Source organism: Sylvia atricapilla, chromosome 3, assembly GCF_009819655.1.
Source record: "Sylvia atricapilla isolate bSylAtr1 chromosome 3, bSylAtr1.pri, whole genome shotgun sequence".
NCBI classification, from domain to species: domain Eukaryota; kingdom Metazoa; phylum Chordata; class Aves; order Passeriformes; family Sylviidae; genus Sylvia; species Sylvia atricapilla.
In genome coordinates, this window is record NC_089142.1 from 102,051,255 (window position 1) to 102,063,227 (window position 11,973).

Here is an 11,973-nt window from a genome sequence, read left to right on the forward strand (position 1 = left end):
AGTCATAGCCAAATCTGTAAAGCCGTGAGGAATTGTGTCAGGGCTTCATGTGCCCCTGCCCAAGGTCCAAAAGCTGCTTTTGAGCTTCATGACCAGTTATCTACAGTGATCAGTTTTGACTTGGGGTCCAGCAGATCATTTTCTGACAGACAACCAGGTGAGAAGTGACAGCGCAGAAAAAAATGAAGTCTTAGACTAAAAATCCCAGTGGTGCCCACATTATTAGGTAAAATCCAAGTTTCCCTTCTAGGAGAAGAGGTGCCCGTTGTTTCCCATTGGTGTCATCTTTCTCATGGACACATTTACCAGTGGAATTGCAGGAGCTGAAGTTGCATTTACTGCCTGGAGCAGGCAATGGCAGGGAGTTGCTCCTGGGGAAGGACCTAGGAAGTGGTACCTCATGCTGACTTTTGTACCCTAGGCCCCAAAGTATGCTATATATTTATTTACTTACTTCTTATTTTAAACTTCTTTTTCTACTGCAGCCTGATCAAGTTTTCTGCCATCTGAGCTGACAAACTGAGAGAAGGATGTCTGGGGAAGAAGAGAGGTAGGTAGTGTGAGCAAATGGGAAAATGTTCCACAGAAAACCTGGAATGTTGGAGAAATGGTTGTGTTCTCTCACCTCTGTTTTGGGTTGGCTTTGTTTTGGGTTTGGTGGTTTCTTTTCTGTCCTTCTGTAGCCTGTGAGTGTATCCAGAAGCCCTGAGGATTTGTATCAGGTCGCACTGGGCTTTCTTCCAGAGGACCACAGCAGAGTCTGTGCATGTATTTTTCATATCTCTTAACAGTTATGTGACATGCCTTGTAGGCTTATTTTAAACCTCTTTTCAGTTTTCATATAATATTTGACCTCATTTCTGTGGAATAGATACATCACTGAAAAACAGGAGCTAGAAGGATCCTGCAGGGAAGAGAGGAGGTTTACAAGTGAAGAAAATCTGCTTTTTTAAAAATGAAGACTAAGAAAGACAATTCAAGAAGAATTGGACTGAACTTTTAAGGTTCTTAAGCAAAATGTAAAATCATTGGATTTTTTAATGATGAAAGTCTTTTGACTTTAACTAAAGACTAGAACTCAGTTTGTAGCAGCTAGGGCATATGGCATGAAGTGTCAGTCACACCTACAGTGTGAGGTGCCATATAAATACAGAAAAGAAATAAAAAGAGATTTGCCCATGCTACATAAGTCACCCATTGGTACCACGTGCTAAAGCCACAGGTGTCATATTCCAGTCATGTTTCATTTTTGTGCAAGGATGACCCAAAAATGGATCAGCTGTGCAGCTCCATCATCCCTTATGTTGCATTGAGCACTGTATGTGGGCAAGGTTTCTGAAAGGATTTTGGTTTAGTGGAACTGGATGGATGGTGGCCTCTAGGTGAATTCTCTTTCTCCGGACCCATCTTCTTCACGCCTCCTGAATGAAAGAGATGAGTTTGTTTCTGAAATGGGCTGTATTTTCGTGCCATGAAAACTAATTGGCATCCAAGAATGAAGATAATCCCCACTAGCACATCTAATTAGAAGAGCAATCCTCATATTCCTTATGCAATCTCCTCTCAATTTAGAAGGAACTCAGGCACAGAAATTTGCTTGTCATCCTTTGAAGTTCCAGCTTCTAGCACAAGCAAATGTGTGGTTTTTTTCAGCATTTGTATTTGAGAGAATCCCCCAGGATAAATAGTGTTTATTCATAGAGCAATAGATTGCCACAACACTGGGAGGATGTCACTGCAGTCAGAGTCCTGACACAGCTGAGAAAGGAGGTTGGGGCGTGCCACTCACAGCTGATCAAATGAAATGTGTCACTTACTGCAGTAATCCTGATTCAGTGCAGTCACAGCTCTCTCCTGATCTGCAGAGAAACTCACCCCAGCTGATACCTGCCTGGAAAAGCCCAGGTGAAGTGACACTGCTCTGAAAATCGAGGCTGACTTAATTAACTGCTGGCAATGCTTGGCTGCTCTGGTTTTCCAGTGGTGGCAGAAAAATCTGTGGGATCCTGGTGTGGAATGCTACCCTGAAGACAGAGTTGGATACACTCCAACAGTTCTGTCCCTGCTCCTGTCAGGGACCTCCTGCAGCACTTGTAAATCTTTGTAACCTCGAACCTGATGGAATCTGAAGGTGTGAAGGTGCTCCCAGGTACACCCTGCTGTAACTGATGGCAAAACATGCAAATTATGGACCCGCGGGAGCAAAGAACACATAAAAGGCAAATGTTTCCCTTGAATGTCTCCTGAGTAGCTGAAGAGGCTGAGGCCAGGCTGAGTCCTCATTCACACAGGGGGGCCTTGGAGGCAGGGAAGTTTGACAGTCTTTTGAAACATGCTCTTGGCTTCCCAAAGCCAAGGCTGGGCACTTCCAAAGAAACATGTACCCGTGGAGATGGGGCTGGCATGGGGCAGTACAGGCCCAGCAAGCAGGAGGGGAGATTGGGAGATGCTGCAGATGGTTTGTTTTCCACGGTGGCCAGGTTCTGTTCTTTTGCAAAAATTGTGAACTGAATGTAGTGTGAATAAGGTGCCTGGCTTTTTCTCCTGGTGTCTCCTGAAACAGGCTTAAAATGGACCTGGAATTCCTGCTTCCCTTGTGCACCGGTGGTGAGTTTGATTGGAACGCTGTGCCTGTGTCCTGTTTTCTGTCTTTAGGGGCTGCGTGGTTGCAGCAGGCTGCCATTGTTAATGGACAATAGAATGGCACACAGGATGAGAACAGAGGGAACTGCCAACGTGATGTATGGGTGCATTGTCCTCCAGGAGCACTGGCAATTAGAGGGCCATCTGCTTGCCTCTGAGGACAGACAAAAGACAAAACTGAAAATACATGTAAAATGGGAGATGGTCCTCTGCGGGTTAATGAAAACCAAAAGGAGCTCTGCTCTTTGCCTGGCTCCGAAGGGAACACGGTGGAACGTTCAGACTTCCTCTATGGAGACCTCGTTTTAACTTGTCATTTGAGCTTTTTAATTCCACTAAGGGCTAATTGGGACAGCGGGGGCTGTTGAAGGAAACGATGTAAAACTTGATCTGTGTGCGCTTCCTCCGGCTCCCCAGAGCATCATCACAGTAAATAAGAGCTTTGCCTGTGGAGATGGATGCTGGGGGCAAAGACTGCCCTGGTAGAACTCTCGGGGAATACTGAGTGTCATTCCCTCCCCAGGTGACATGAGCACTGGGATTTCTCGTTCTCTGGGTCCGGGTGTCCTGGACAGGGGGTGCGAGGATGCTGTGAGAGAAGAGGAAGGGACAAAAGCCTTCCAGGAAGAAAAGGCTGCAGCAGCAGCACCTGGAGAGCCTTTGGTGGGAAAGGAAGGTGGAAGCGCCGCGGTGATTCCTTGTGGAAGCTGTTTAGAAGGGACGGGGCTACCTCGCCTCCTCCCTTAGGCATCCTCTGACGGTGGGAAAGGATGACAAGGATGACACCGCATCCTCTGAGCTGCAGAAAGAGGCAGGGAAGCCGCGCTTTGCCCCTTCTCTGAGGCGCGGGGCTCTCGGAAGGGCTGCGGTAGTTGCCGAGGAAGGGAAGAAAGTTGCCGTGCTCCGGAGGGGAGGGGAGGGGGCGGCCGGGGCCGGTGCCGGGGGCGGCACAGCCATGGGCTCGCAGTGACGCAGCTCCCCGGGGCCCCCCGCCCGTCTCCTCCGCCCCCGCTCCCCTTTTAAACCGCGCCGGAGCCGCCGAGCGCAGCCCAGCCCAGCCGAACCGAGCCGAGCATGGGGCCGCGGGCGCTGCTCGCCCTGCTGGCCGCCCTGGCAGGTGAGCGGGGAGCGGGCACATCCCTCTGGGAACGGCCCCGGAGGGCTGGAGGGATGGACGGGCTCGCTCCGGGGTCACCCCTCGGGAAGGGGCGCTGGGGCCGGGGCGCGGGGATGGCGCTGGGCGAGAGCTCCGCGGCTGCTCCGCCTTTATTTTTATCCTGGTGCAGCATCTTCGCACAAAGACTTGTCGCTGCCGTCTCCTTCCGAGAGTGCTGCTGGGTTTCTGCCAAGCGCCTCTGCAGGCTTAACTAACGGGATTTATTAATTTTTTTTTTTGCACGCGGCATTAAATACTAAAACCCCGCGGTGAAGTGAAGCTTAAACACAATGGGATGAGGTGGTGGCTTGGCTCTGTGGTGTTTTATGCATACTTACATCATTGCTTGACAGAGTCGGTGTCGTTCTGGGCTGAGTGTTTTGGCTTTAGGTCTGTTAGAAGTCTCCACACTTCTGGGACTTGTCCTGACACTGTGAGGAAGTTGAGTGCCTTCAAGTGCCTTTGTTGGAGTCAAAGAGGGAGGGTGGAATCCGGGGGTGAAAGACCCCCAACACAGAGAAGCTCATCACACTTACACCATAGGTTCTATGGGGGTTTATTACCAAATGGTTTTTTCCTGCTTATGCCATCAGACAGATCAGCTACTTCTTTACATCCTTTGTGGCCGTCGTGCTTTCAGGTGTTGAATTGGTTAAACGTTAACTTCAAGAACTTTCTGGTACTCCTGCAAATCAATATGCCTAAATTTCAGTGATCCTGCCTGGGAAGCCACTGTGACATTTTGATGAGGAATGACACTGCACTGAGTCATCTGCACTGATGAGACAAAGCCATGTGGGGATTTCATTAGGGACCCACCTGAAGATCTGTTCTAACCTTGGAGATGTGAACAAAAACCGTGTGAATTTGTCCTGCATTTATTATATTTTTTTTCGTGAGGTTCGTCAACTCTCAGCACTTAGGCAAAATTAAATCATCTGCTCATAACTGCCTGGGCAGACTTGGTTCAGGAGGGTAAAGCAGAGCCAGGGTTTAGCTTTATTTAATGGGGCTGTGGTTTGTTTTTGGAGGTGCTCTGGAACCTCACAGTGCTCCCCTCTGCTGTGTCCCTGTGAGCCAAAGGGTGGCTGCCCTGCTGTCCCTGCAGGGTGGTGGCTCTCCCCTCCTGGGCACACCTGGACAGGGAGGCAGCCGTGTTGGCCAGCACCTTCAGCTGCCTGCTGGCCCCACGTGGGCTGGCACTGCTGAAATTGGGCATTGCTGGCTCCCCACTGCCTGCCTGGCTCAGCCCTGCCCCAGCAGCTGCCTCAGTGTGGTATTTCAGGCTCTGGCATGGATTGGAGGCTCATCCTGTTTCTCTAGGCAGGTTAATATGACACATGTCCGATGCCATTTGGTTCTCCTGACGCTGTTATGATGCTTCCTCTTTATTCACGCTGCCTTTTCACTGTTAACCTTTTGAAGGAGACAGCAAAGGCAGTGGGTACAACCTGCCTTTGTCTCCCTGTGCCCCTGGCAGCACTCAGGGGGTGGCCTGGAGTAAGACAAGATGTGCAGGAGTTTGTGTGCTCTGTGCTTTATCTCGTCACTCACAGGAGATGCTCTGTGGCTGCGTCATTAAAAGGACAAATTCAGATGTTTGCTCAGGGGCTGGAGGAGCAGAGGAGCCTCCCCAAAAAGAGGCAGGGAAGGGGCTCATACCTGTGCTTTCATATGAGGGGAGACTGGGATCGGCTCCTGCTGTAGGAGCAGCATCCCCAGCACCGGTGGGATTGAGAGAATGTCTTTTTAAGAACAGCACTTCGTTTTTAGTGGCAGGGGCTTTGTCTCCTGCCCCCACGTGTGTCCATCCTGCTCCTCGGTGCACAGAGCAGAGTGATAATTATCTGCTTAATGAGTGAAGGAAGCCGGAGCCTGCCTCAGTGGGCACTGAACAGCAGAGCTGCGGAGAGGGTTGGCTCAGTGCAGCACCAGCTCCCCTCACACAGCTCCTGGCACTCCGGGAATGCTGGGGGAGGGAAGCAGTGCTATTTTAGGGGAATCCCTTCTGTGCTCTCCTTGTGTGGGTTCCCTTCTCTGCTGGCACTTGCAGACACAGGGAAGGGCTGGGGGCTGCAGAAGCACATTCCTACATCTGTGTTTGGGGGAGAGCACAGAAATATCAGCAGTTATTATCGTATTGTTATTGTATTGCACTCTGAGTCAGTGCTCCAGGGGATGTCTGCTTCCCCTGCCAGCACACAGAATAAAGGTTGTGTTGCTTTAAATAGTGCAGGGCTACCTGCTCCTGCCTTCCTTGGGGCAGTGTTCATCCTCCTGATGGTGAGAGGTAAAACTGACCTCCTTTATCTGCATGATGTGCTGTGTGTTCATCCATTTCAGGAGGTGTCTCACTGACCCAGCCACAGAGAGGTCATGGCTGTGTTTAGGACTCTCCTGACCCCTGGAAGGAGTTCAGAGCTGCACCCCAAGCTGTGTTTGGGTGATTCTGCCCCGTGTGGGAGGCCTGCAGAGCCAGGATTCAGCAGGCTCACACTCCTGTGGCTGGCACAGGTGTTTAACCTCACTCCTGCAAATCTCCAGGTGGATGGGAATTGCCACAGTTTATTAATAACACACAGCAGCCGAGCTCATTAACCAGCTGGAGACATTGCAGCAGGGAGGGCAGAATAAGGCAGCACAGAGGTTTTATTGGCAGCAGCTTCTTTCCAAAAGCAAATTCCTTGGCCCAGGTACAGGAGGACAGGTGTAAGGAGGAGGTGTGAGTTATCCCACGTGTCCTCAGGGCAGGGACAGAGAGGGATGGCTTGTGCCGCTTCCTTCCAGAGTAGTTTTCCACTGAGATTGGAGGGGCTTTGGTTTATTTATTGGAATGATAACGGACCACTCAGGGAATGGAAATTTTCCTGTGCCTTCTGGCTCTCTGCATCCTTCCAGGAGTCACCTCCAAGTGAGACACCATTTCTCCAGCAGAAATTGCTGCTTTGAAGTCCTGAAGAATGCTCTGCTGTTGGCAGGAGGTGCACCCAGAGCTTCTTCAGGAAGCCAGAAGATTCTTGGGGTGCAAACAGGCCTTGCTTGTTGGGTTTGAGTTACTATTTTTAGCCATCAAACAGGTGCAACTACGTCAGGACCTGATTTGAAGTAAAGTTCCATTTTGGAATTTCTTTGGTGTTGCATTTTTTGTGGGTGGGCTTATTCTCGGTGTGTTTTATTTTAGTGCTGCAAGTGTTACCGTGCCTCTTCTCTCGATTTCTCATGGCTTTTCCATCCAAATAAGGAAAGGTTTCATGTGGAATCTGCCTGGTTTACTTGACTGCCAACCCAAAACTCGGGCTATCTCACCAGACCAATTTGACTGAAGACTCCTATCAGTGATGCTTATATTAATGAGTCTCTAATAATTGGGTTTTCTTCCAGGTGCCAGCACGGTTCCAGTGGAAAAAGATCACACTGAAGAAATGGTGAGTAGCTGCTTGTCAAACCGACCTCAGAAAAATATCACTGATGTGTTCTCCATTGCTTTAAACTCTCAGGACAAGGCTTCATTTTTTTTTCCTAAGTGTGTAATTAAATAAATGCCATCAGCTGCTCCCAGCCCCTTCACCCTGACCCCAGAGGCCCTGCACTGGTTACTGTGATCATTTAGATCAGCAAACACCTGGTAATAACCAAAAGGAGTTAAAAGACAAATGGCTCCATGAATGTTTCATGGTCTCCTCACAGACGGTCAGCCTGAGGCTCCTCTACCCCCAGCAGAGAGGAACACTTGTTCTCACCAACAGCTTCAGCACCTGAAAATCATCTTATTCTGAGGAGATGCTTAGAATTAGAGCACACTGTGGGACTCCCCTAAATCTATCCTCCTTCTTTGCTTCCACACAATCCAGTTGAATGTTCAGTGCTGAAAACCAGGCAGGACATGGAGCACACACAAGTTAAAAAGACAACAGAGAGGTGTTTTAGTGCCTTGGCAGTCCAAACTGCCTTTGGACAGATCCCACAGGATAATCCTCATCCTTTCAATGTGTCTGTTTATTTCCTAGGGGGTGTTACCACATATTGTTTGACTCTCTTTTGCACTGAGCAGGGTATTGAATATTTAAGAAGCTACAAAAGAAGCCCGTTACCTCTGCAAACAAAAGGGGAGATAAAAAGAGATTGGATCTCTTCCTACTGGTAGAGGAGTGAGGGGCAAAGCCCAAATGCACAGGGTTACTCAAAATTCATTAGTAGTGGCCTGAACTCTAATCTCAAACAGATTCAGTAGCCAGAACTCCAGTCTCAAAGAGGCTTTTCTGCCAGCTGGGTCAGAAGCCAAGTTTCCATCTTTGCCCTGAGGGTTTTCTGTGCTGTTGTGTCTCCTGCAGGTGACCCGGTGCATAGTGGAGGTTCTGTCCAACGCTCTGTCCAAGCCAAATGCTCCCCCCATTAATCCTGAGTGCAGAGAAATCCTGAGGAGGAGTAAGTACAGAATTATCTGACCTTGGGGGAGGAGTTTGGTGCATGGTTTCTCTCTGGTGGACTGTTACTTCAGCCTGGGTGAAATTGGTGAATCCACATTTCAGTGCCAGAATTCAGGTTTCCTTCTGTCTCAGGGAACAAACAGCCTGAGCTGGGAATTGTCTGGGATTCTTGGCTGACCCTTGTACCTCTGCCCTTGAACCATCTGGAGGGTCTCAGAGGACTTGACAAACTCTTTAGGTGGCCCGAGAAGATGAAAAAGAACTATTGCAAAGCATCAGCTTTCTTTGTTTTGTGGGGGGTTTTTTCAGTCAATTTAAAAAAACTTCCAAATTTGCTAAAAAAACCCCAAACACATCCCTGGTGTTTTTGGGGTTGTCTTTTTATTGGGAACAAGCTTCTGTGTTGGGCCAGGTCTGACATAGAAAGAACTGAACACAGCTCCATATCCCATTGATTTTAATGGGAATGAGAGCTGGCTTGATTCAATACTAAAAATGTGATCACAAAAAAAAAAAAAAGCCAAAGAAGGAAAATTATTCCAGAAATTCCAGGGGAACTTGTAAAATGCCTAATTAAGTGGAGTTAATTAGGTAGTTAATCCTTTTCCAGGCAAGCATACAAAATAGTAGCAAACTAATTATATTAAAAGCAGAATTAAGAAATCAATTCTGTCCAGATTTCCTTGGTACTTTGGGAAGCCAGTCACCTCTTTGAAATAACACTTCAGTGGAGGGTTGGATTATTCCATGGTGCTGCTTTTGCTCTTGTAGGTGATAAAAATGACCGAGAGAGAAGTGAAAACCAACAGCCTGAAGTGAGGCATCCCAAAGAGGCAGCAGAGACCCAAAACCGCCCTGCTGGGAGCGTGGAGCAAGAACAAAGGCAGGCAGAAGGGGACTCCAAGAACTACCTGGAAGGAGGTGATGAGGAGAAACTTGCTGGTGAGGGAGGTAAAAGCAAGGAAGAGGAGGCTGGACACCACACACCTGCTCAGGAGGAGATACTCCACACAGAAGAGAAAAAGCACTACCAGGAAACAGGGAGGGAGGAGGAAAGCAAAGAGGGCAGGTGTTGTGAGGACGTGGAGGCTGCTGTTGTCACCAAGAAGTCCCACTCTGAGGGTGTGAGTGTGGAGGAGTTCCGTGCTGGGAGCAAGCAGAGCCCCAGGGGCCACTGGCAGCTGGAGGAGGGAATAATGCAGAGCCCCTCCAAAGAAACTGGGGAGGGTGAAGAGGGAGAGGAGGAAAGGAGGGAGAAGTACCAGCAGGAGGCTCAGGAACGTGGTTTCTCCCACCAGCAGGAGCGGGAAGAGTCTGAGGAGAGTGAAGAAAGAGAGGAGAGAAAGGAGCCCTACAAAGCCAAAGGTTCTCATGGGAAGCACCGAGCAGGGGACTCCAGTGAAGAGAAGAGGGGCCACAGTGGTGAGAGGGGCTCACAGCCAGGACAGGCCAGTCTCTGGGAGGAGTGGAAGCACCAGCAGAAGCAGCAGGAGGAGTCTGAGGAGAAGGGAGGCTCTCCTGGGAGGTCTGAGGAGCTGCAGGAGGAGGAGAGGCCTGCAGAGCAGGGCAGTGAGGAGCACAGGGACAGCTGGCAGCACAGCCAGGAGAGCAGGGAAGAGCAGAGGCATCAGCACAGTGAGGAGAGGAGACAGCACGAGGGGTCTCCCCATCCTCAGGGGAGGATGTTCCATGAAAACGAGGAAGAGCTGGACAGGTACCTCAGCAAGGAGAGGCAGCGCCGTGTGGGAGGGAAATCCCACCTGTGGAACAAGGAAAGGGAAGGCTCCCACAAGGGACAGGCCAGGAGGCACCACAGCACTGAGGACAGCCTGGAGGAGGAGGAGGTGCAAAAGAAGCATCACAGCAGTGGCCAGATGGATTATGATGATGAGGAGATATTTGCAGACAGAGAAGAGTACAGAGGCCATGTCCCTGCAGAGAAAGAGAAGAGAACTGCAGCGTCCTACAGGCCTTTCTACCCACTGCTGTGGTGGAAAAGTCAACACTTGGACAAAAGGGACAGTGCAGGGGAGCAGCTCCTGGAGGGCAGGGAGGAAGGCAGGCCTGGCCTGGGTGAGAAGAGCCTTTTCCCTGACTACAGTGACTATGAGTGGTGGTCAGAGAAGCAAATCCAGAGTGCTCTGAAGCACAGACGCAGCGAGAAGAGAAATCCCAGCAAGACAAACAGATATGATGTGGAAAGGCAGTACAAGAAGATGGATCAGCTTGCACAACTCCTGAACTACAGGAAGAAGTCAGCTGAGCTCCCAGAGCTCTACAGCTCTGGAGAAGACCTCAAGAAACGTCACGTGGCTGGGAATGACAGAAGGAGCCCAAGGCAGAGGCCCCTGACAGAAGAGGAGGTAAGTGCACAGCAGCTTCTCGGAGAAGTTGGGGGAAGAACACTTCAAATCCATTCCCAAGGCAGCTGGGAAACTCTGCCTAGAAAAACACAACCAACATTAAGTCACATTTTGAGAGAGGATCGTCAGTGATTTAAAAACTTGTTTCTTGAACAGTGGAACTTTGAGTTTGCTGACCTACCGCAGGACATGGTTTGTGGGATAAAGACACAGCTCCTGTCTGCTGCAAGGCAGGGAGGGAAAAATTTTATTCCTCTTTGGGCCCTCGAGGCTCTGCAGAGTAACAAAACCAAGGTGCTGTTGCAGCAGGAGCAGAACTGACAGCACCAGCTGGGCTGTTTAAAACAGAGCTGAGAAGTGAGTTGGGGGTTTAGAGGGAAATCAGCTGCCCACGGCCATCCCAGCTGGAATTGCAGAGCAGAACCCTCATTGCACCTCTAAGTCCGATTCCTGTGCGTAGTTCACACCTAATGAATCCTCTTTTTTTTGTTGTTGGACTTGCTCCAGTATCCAGGAAAACTGAGCCTGCTCCCATCAGCCACATCCTCCTGTGTGTGTCACTGTGTCTGTGCAGGTGCAGGCTGGGCACTGATTAACACAGGTGTTAATTAGTGTTAACAAGTCATCACGGTACAGAACTGGCTGCACAAAGCTTCTGCTCTCTGTGCCCTGGCTGTGGCACCTCAGGGGACAGCACCTGCAGCAGTGACAGGCCAGGAGGCCACCTCTGGGGAATGGTGCTTTAGATCTAAAAAGGCCAGGCTTCATTAATTAGAATTAAAATTTTGATGCTTTCCTCAGCCTCATTTCAGTCCAAAGCAGGTAATTTCACCAAGCTCCCAAGAATGAGCTGTTCATACCTGCTCTGCTCAGGGACTGGGAAGTGGCAGGGCAGAACCTGCCTTAGAAATGGGCTTTTCTCTCCTTCCCGTGGAACAGAACATTTGCCAGTGTTAATAAATAACGATGTGTAAAAGGCCGTCTGTGTTTTCACAGGAAAAGCAGCTGGAAAACTTGGCCACCATGGATCTGGAGCTGCAGAACATCGCAGAGAAGATCAGGAGCCTGAGGAGAGGCTGAAGGTGTGCTGGCAATCAATGCCTGTGCTCTGTGGTAAATTCACTGCCACTGGATCCTTGTTTGCCCCAAGCCCAGGAAATTCTATCCACTGTCCACTCTCGTGTAGTGATTTCCACAGCTGAAAGTGTCTTTCATTTGCTGTTATGCTCCTGAATGGCATGAGTTTTAGTAACATAACCTCTCCTGTGGGCAGGTATTTTTAATATGCTTTTGGAGATAATTGTGTTAGTGTTCTTCAGGAATATATTTGTCTGAGTTTGCAATAATAAAAACCATTGATCTTGGACCAAACCTCCTTCTGGTT

The 11,973-nt window shown here is 49.6% G+C and overlaps 1 protein-coding gene across 2 annotated transcripts; it reads left to right on the forward strand.

The window, feature by feature from the left end:
- Nucleotides 1-488: 488 nt before the first annotated feature.
- CHGB (chromogranin B) lies at nt 489-11,960 on the forward strand. Of its 2 annotated transcripts, none has more exons than XM_066316429.1 (5): nt 489-550; nt 7,181-7,224; nt 8,131-8,224; nt 8,998-10,589; nt 11,586-11,960. In XM_066316429.1, the coding sequence occupies exons 2-5, from the start codon at nt 7,222-7,224 to the stop codon at nt 11,667-11,669; spliced, it is 1,773 nt and encodes a 590-aa protein (XP_066172526.1). In that variant the 5' UTR covers nt 489-550; nt 7,181-7,221; the 3' UTR covers nt 11,670-11,960. The 2 variants fall into 2 exon arrangements, with proteins under 2 accessions (XP_066172526.1, XP_066172525.1); XM_066316428.1 differs by lacking the exon at nt 489-550 and adding an exon at nt 3,670-3,760.
- Nucleotides 11,961-11,973: the final 13 nt, after the last annotated feature.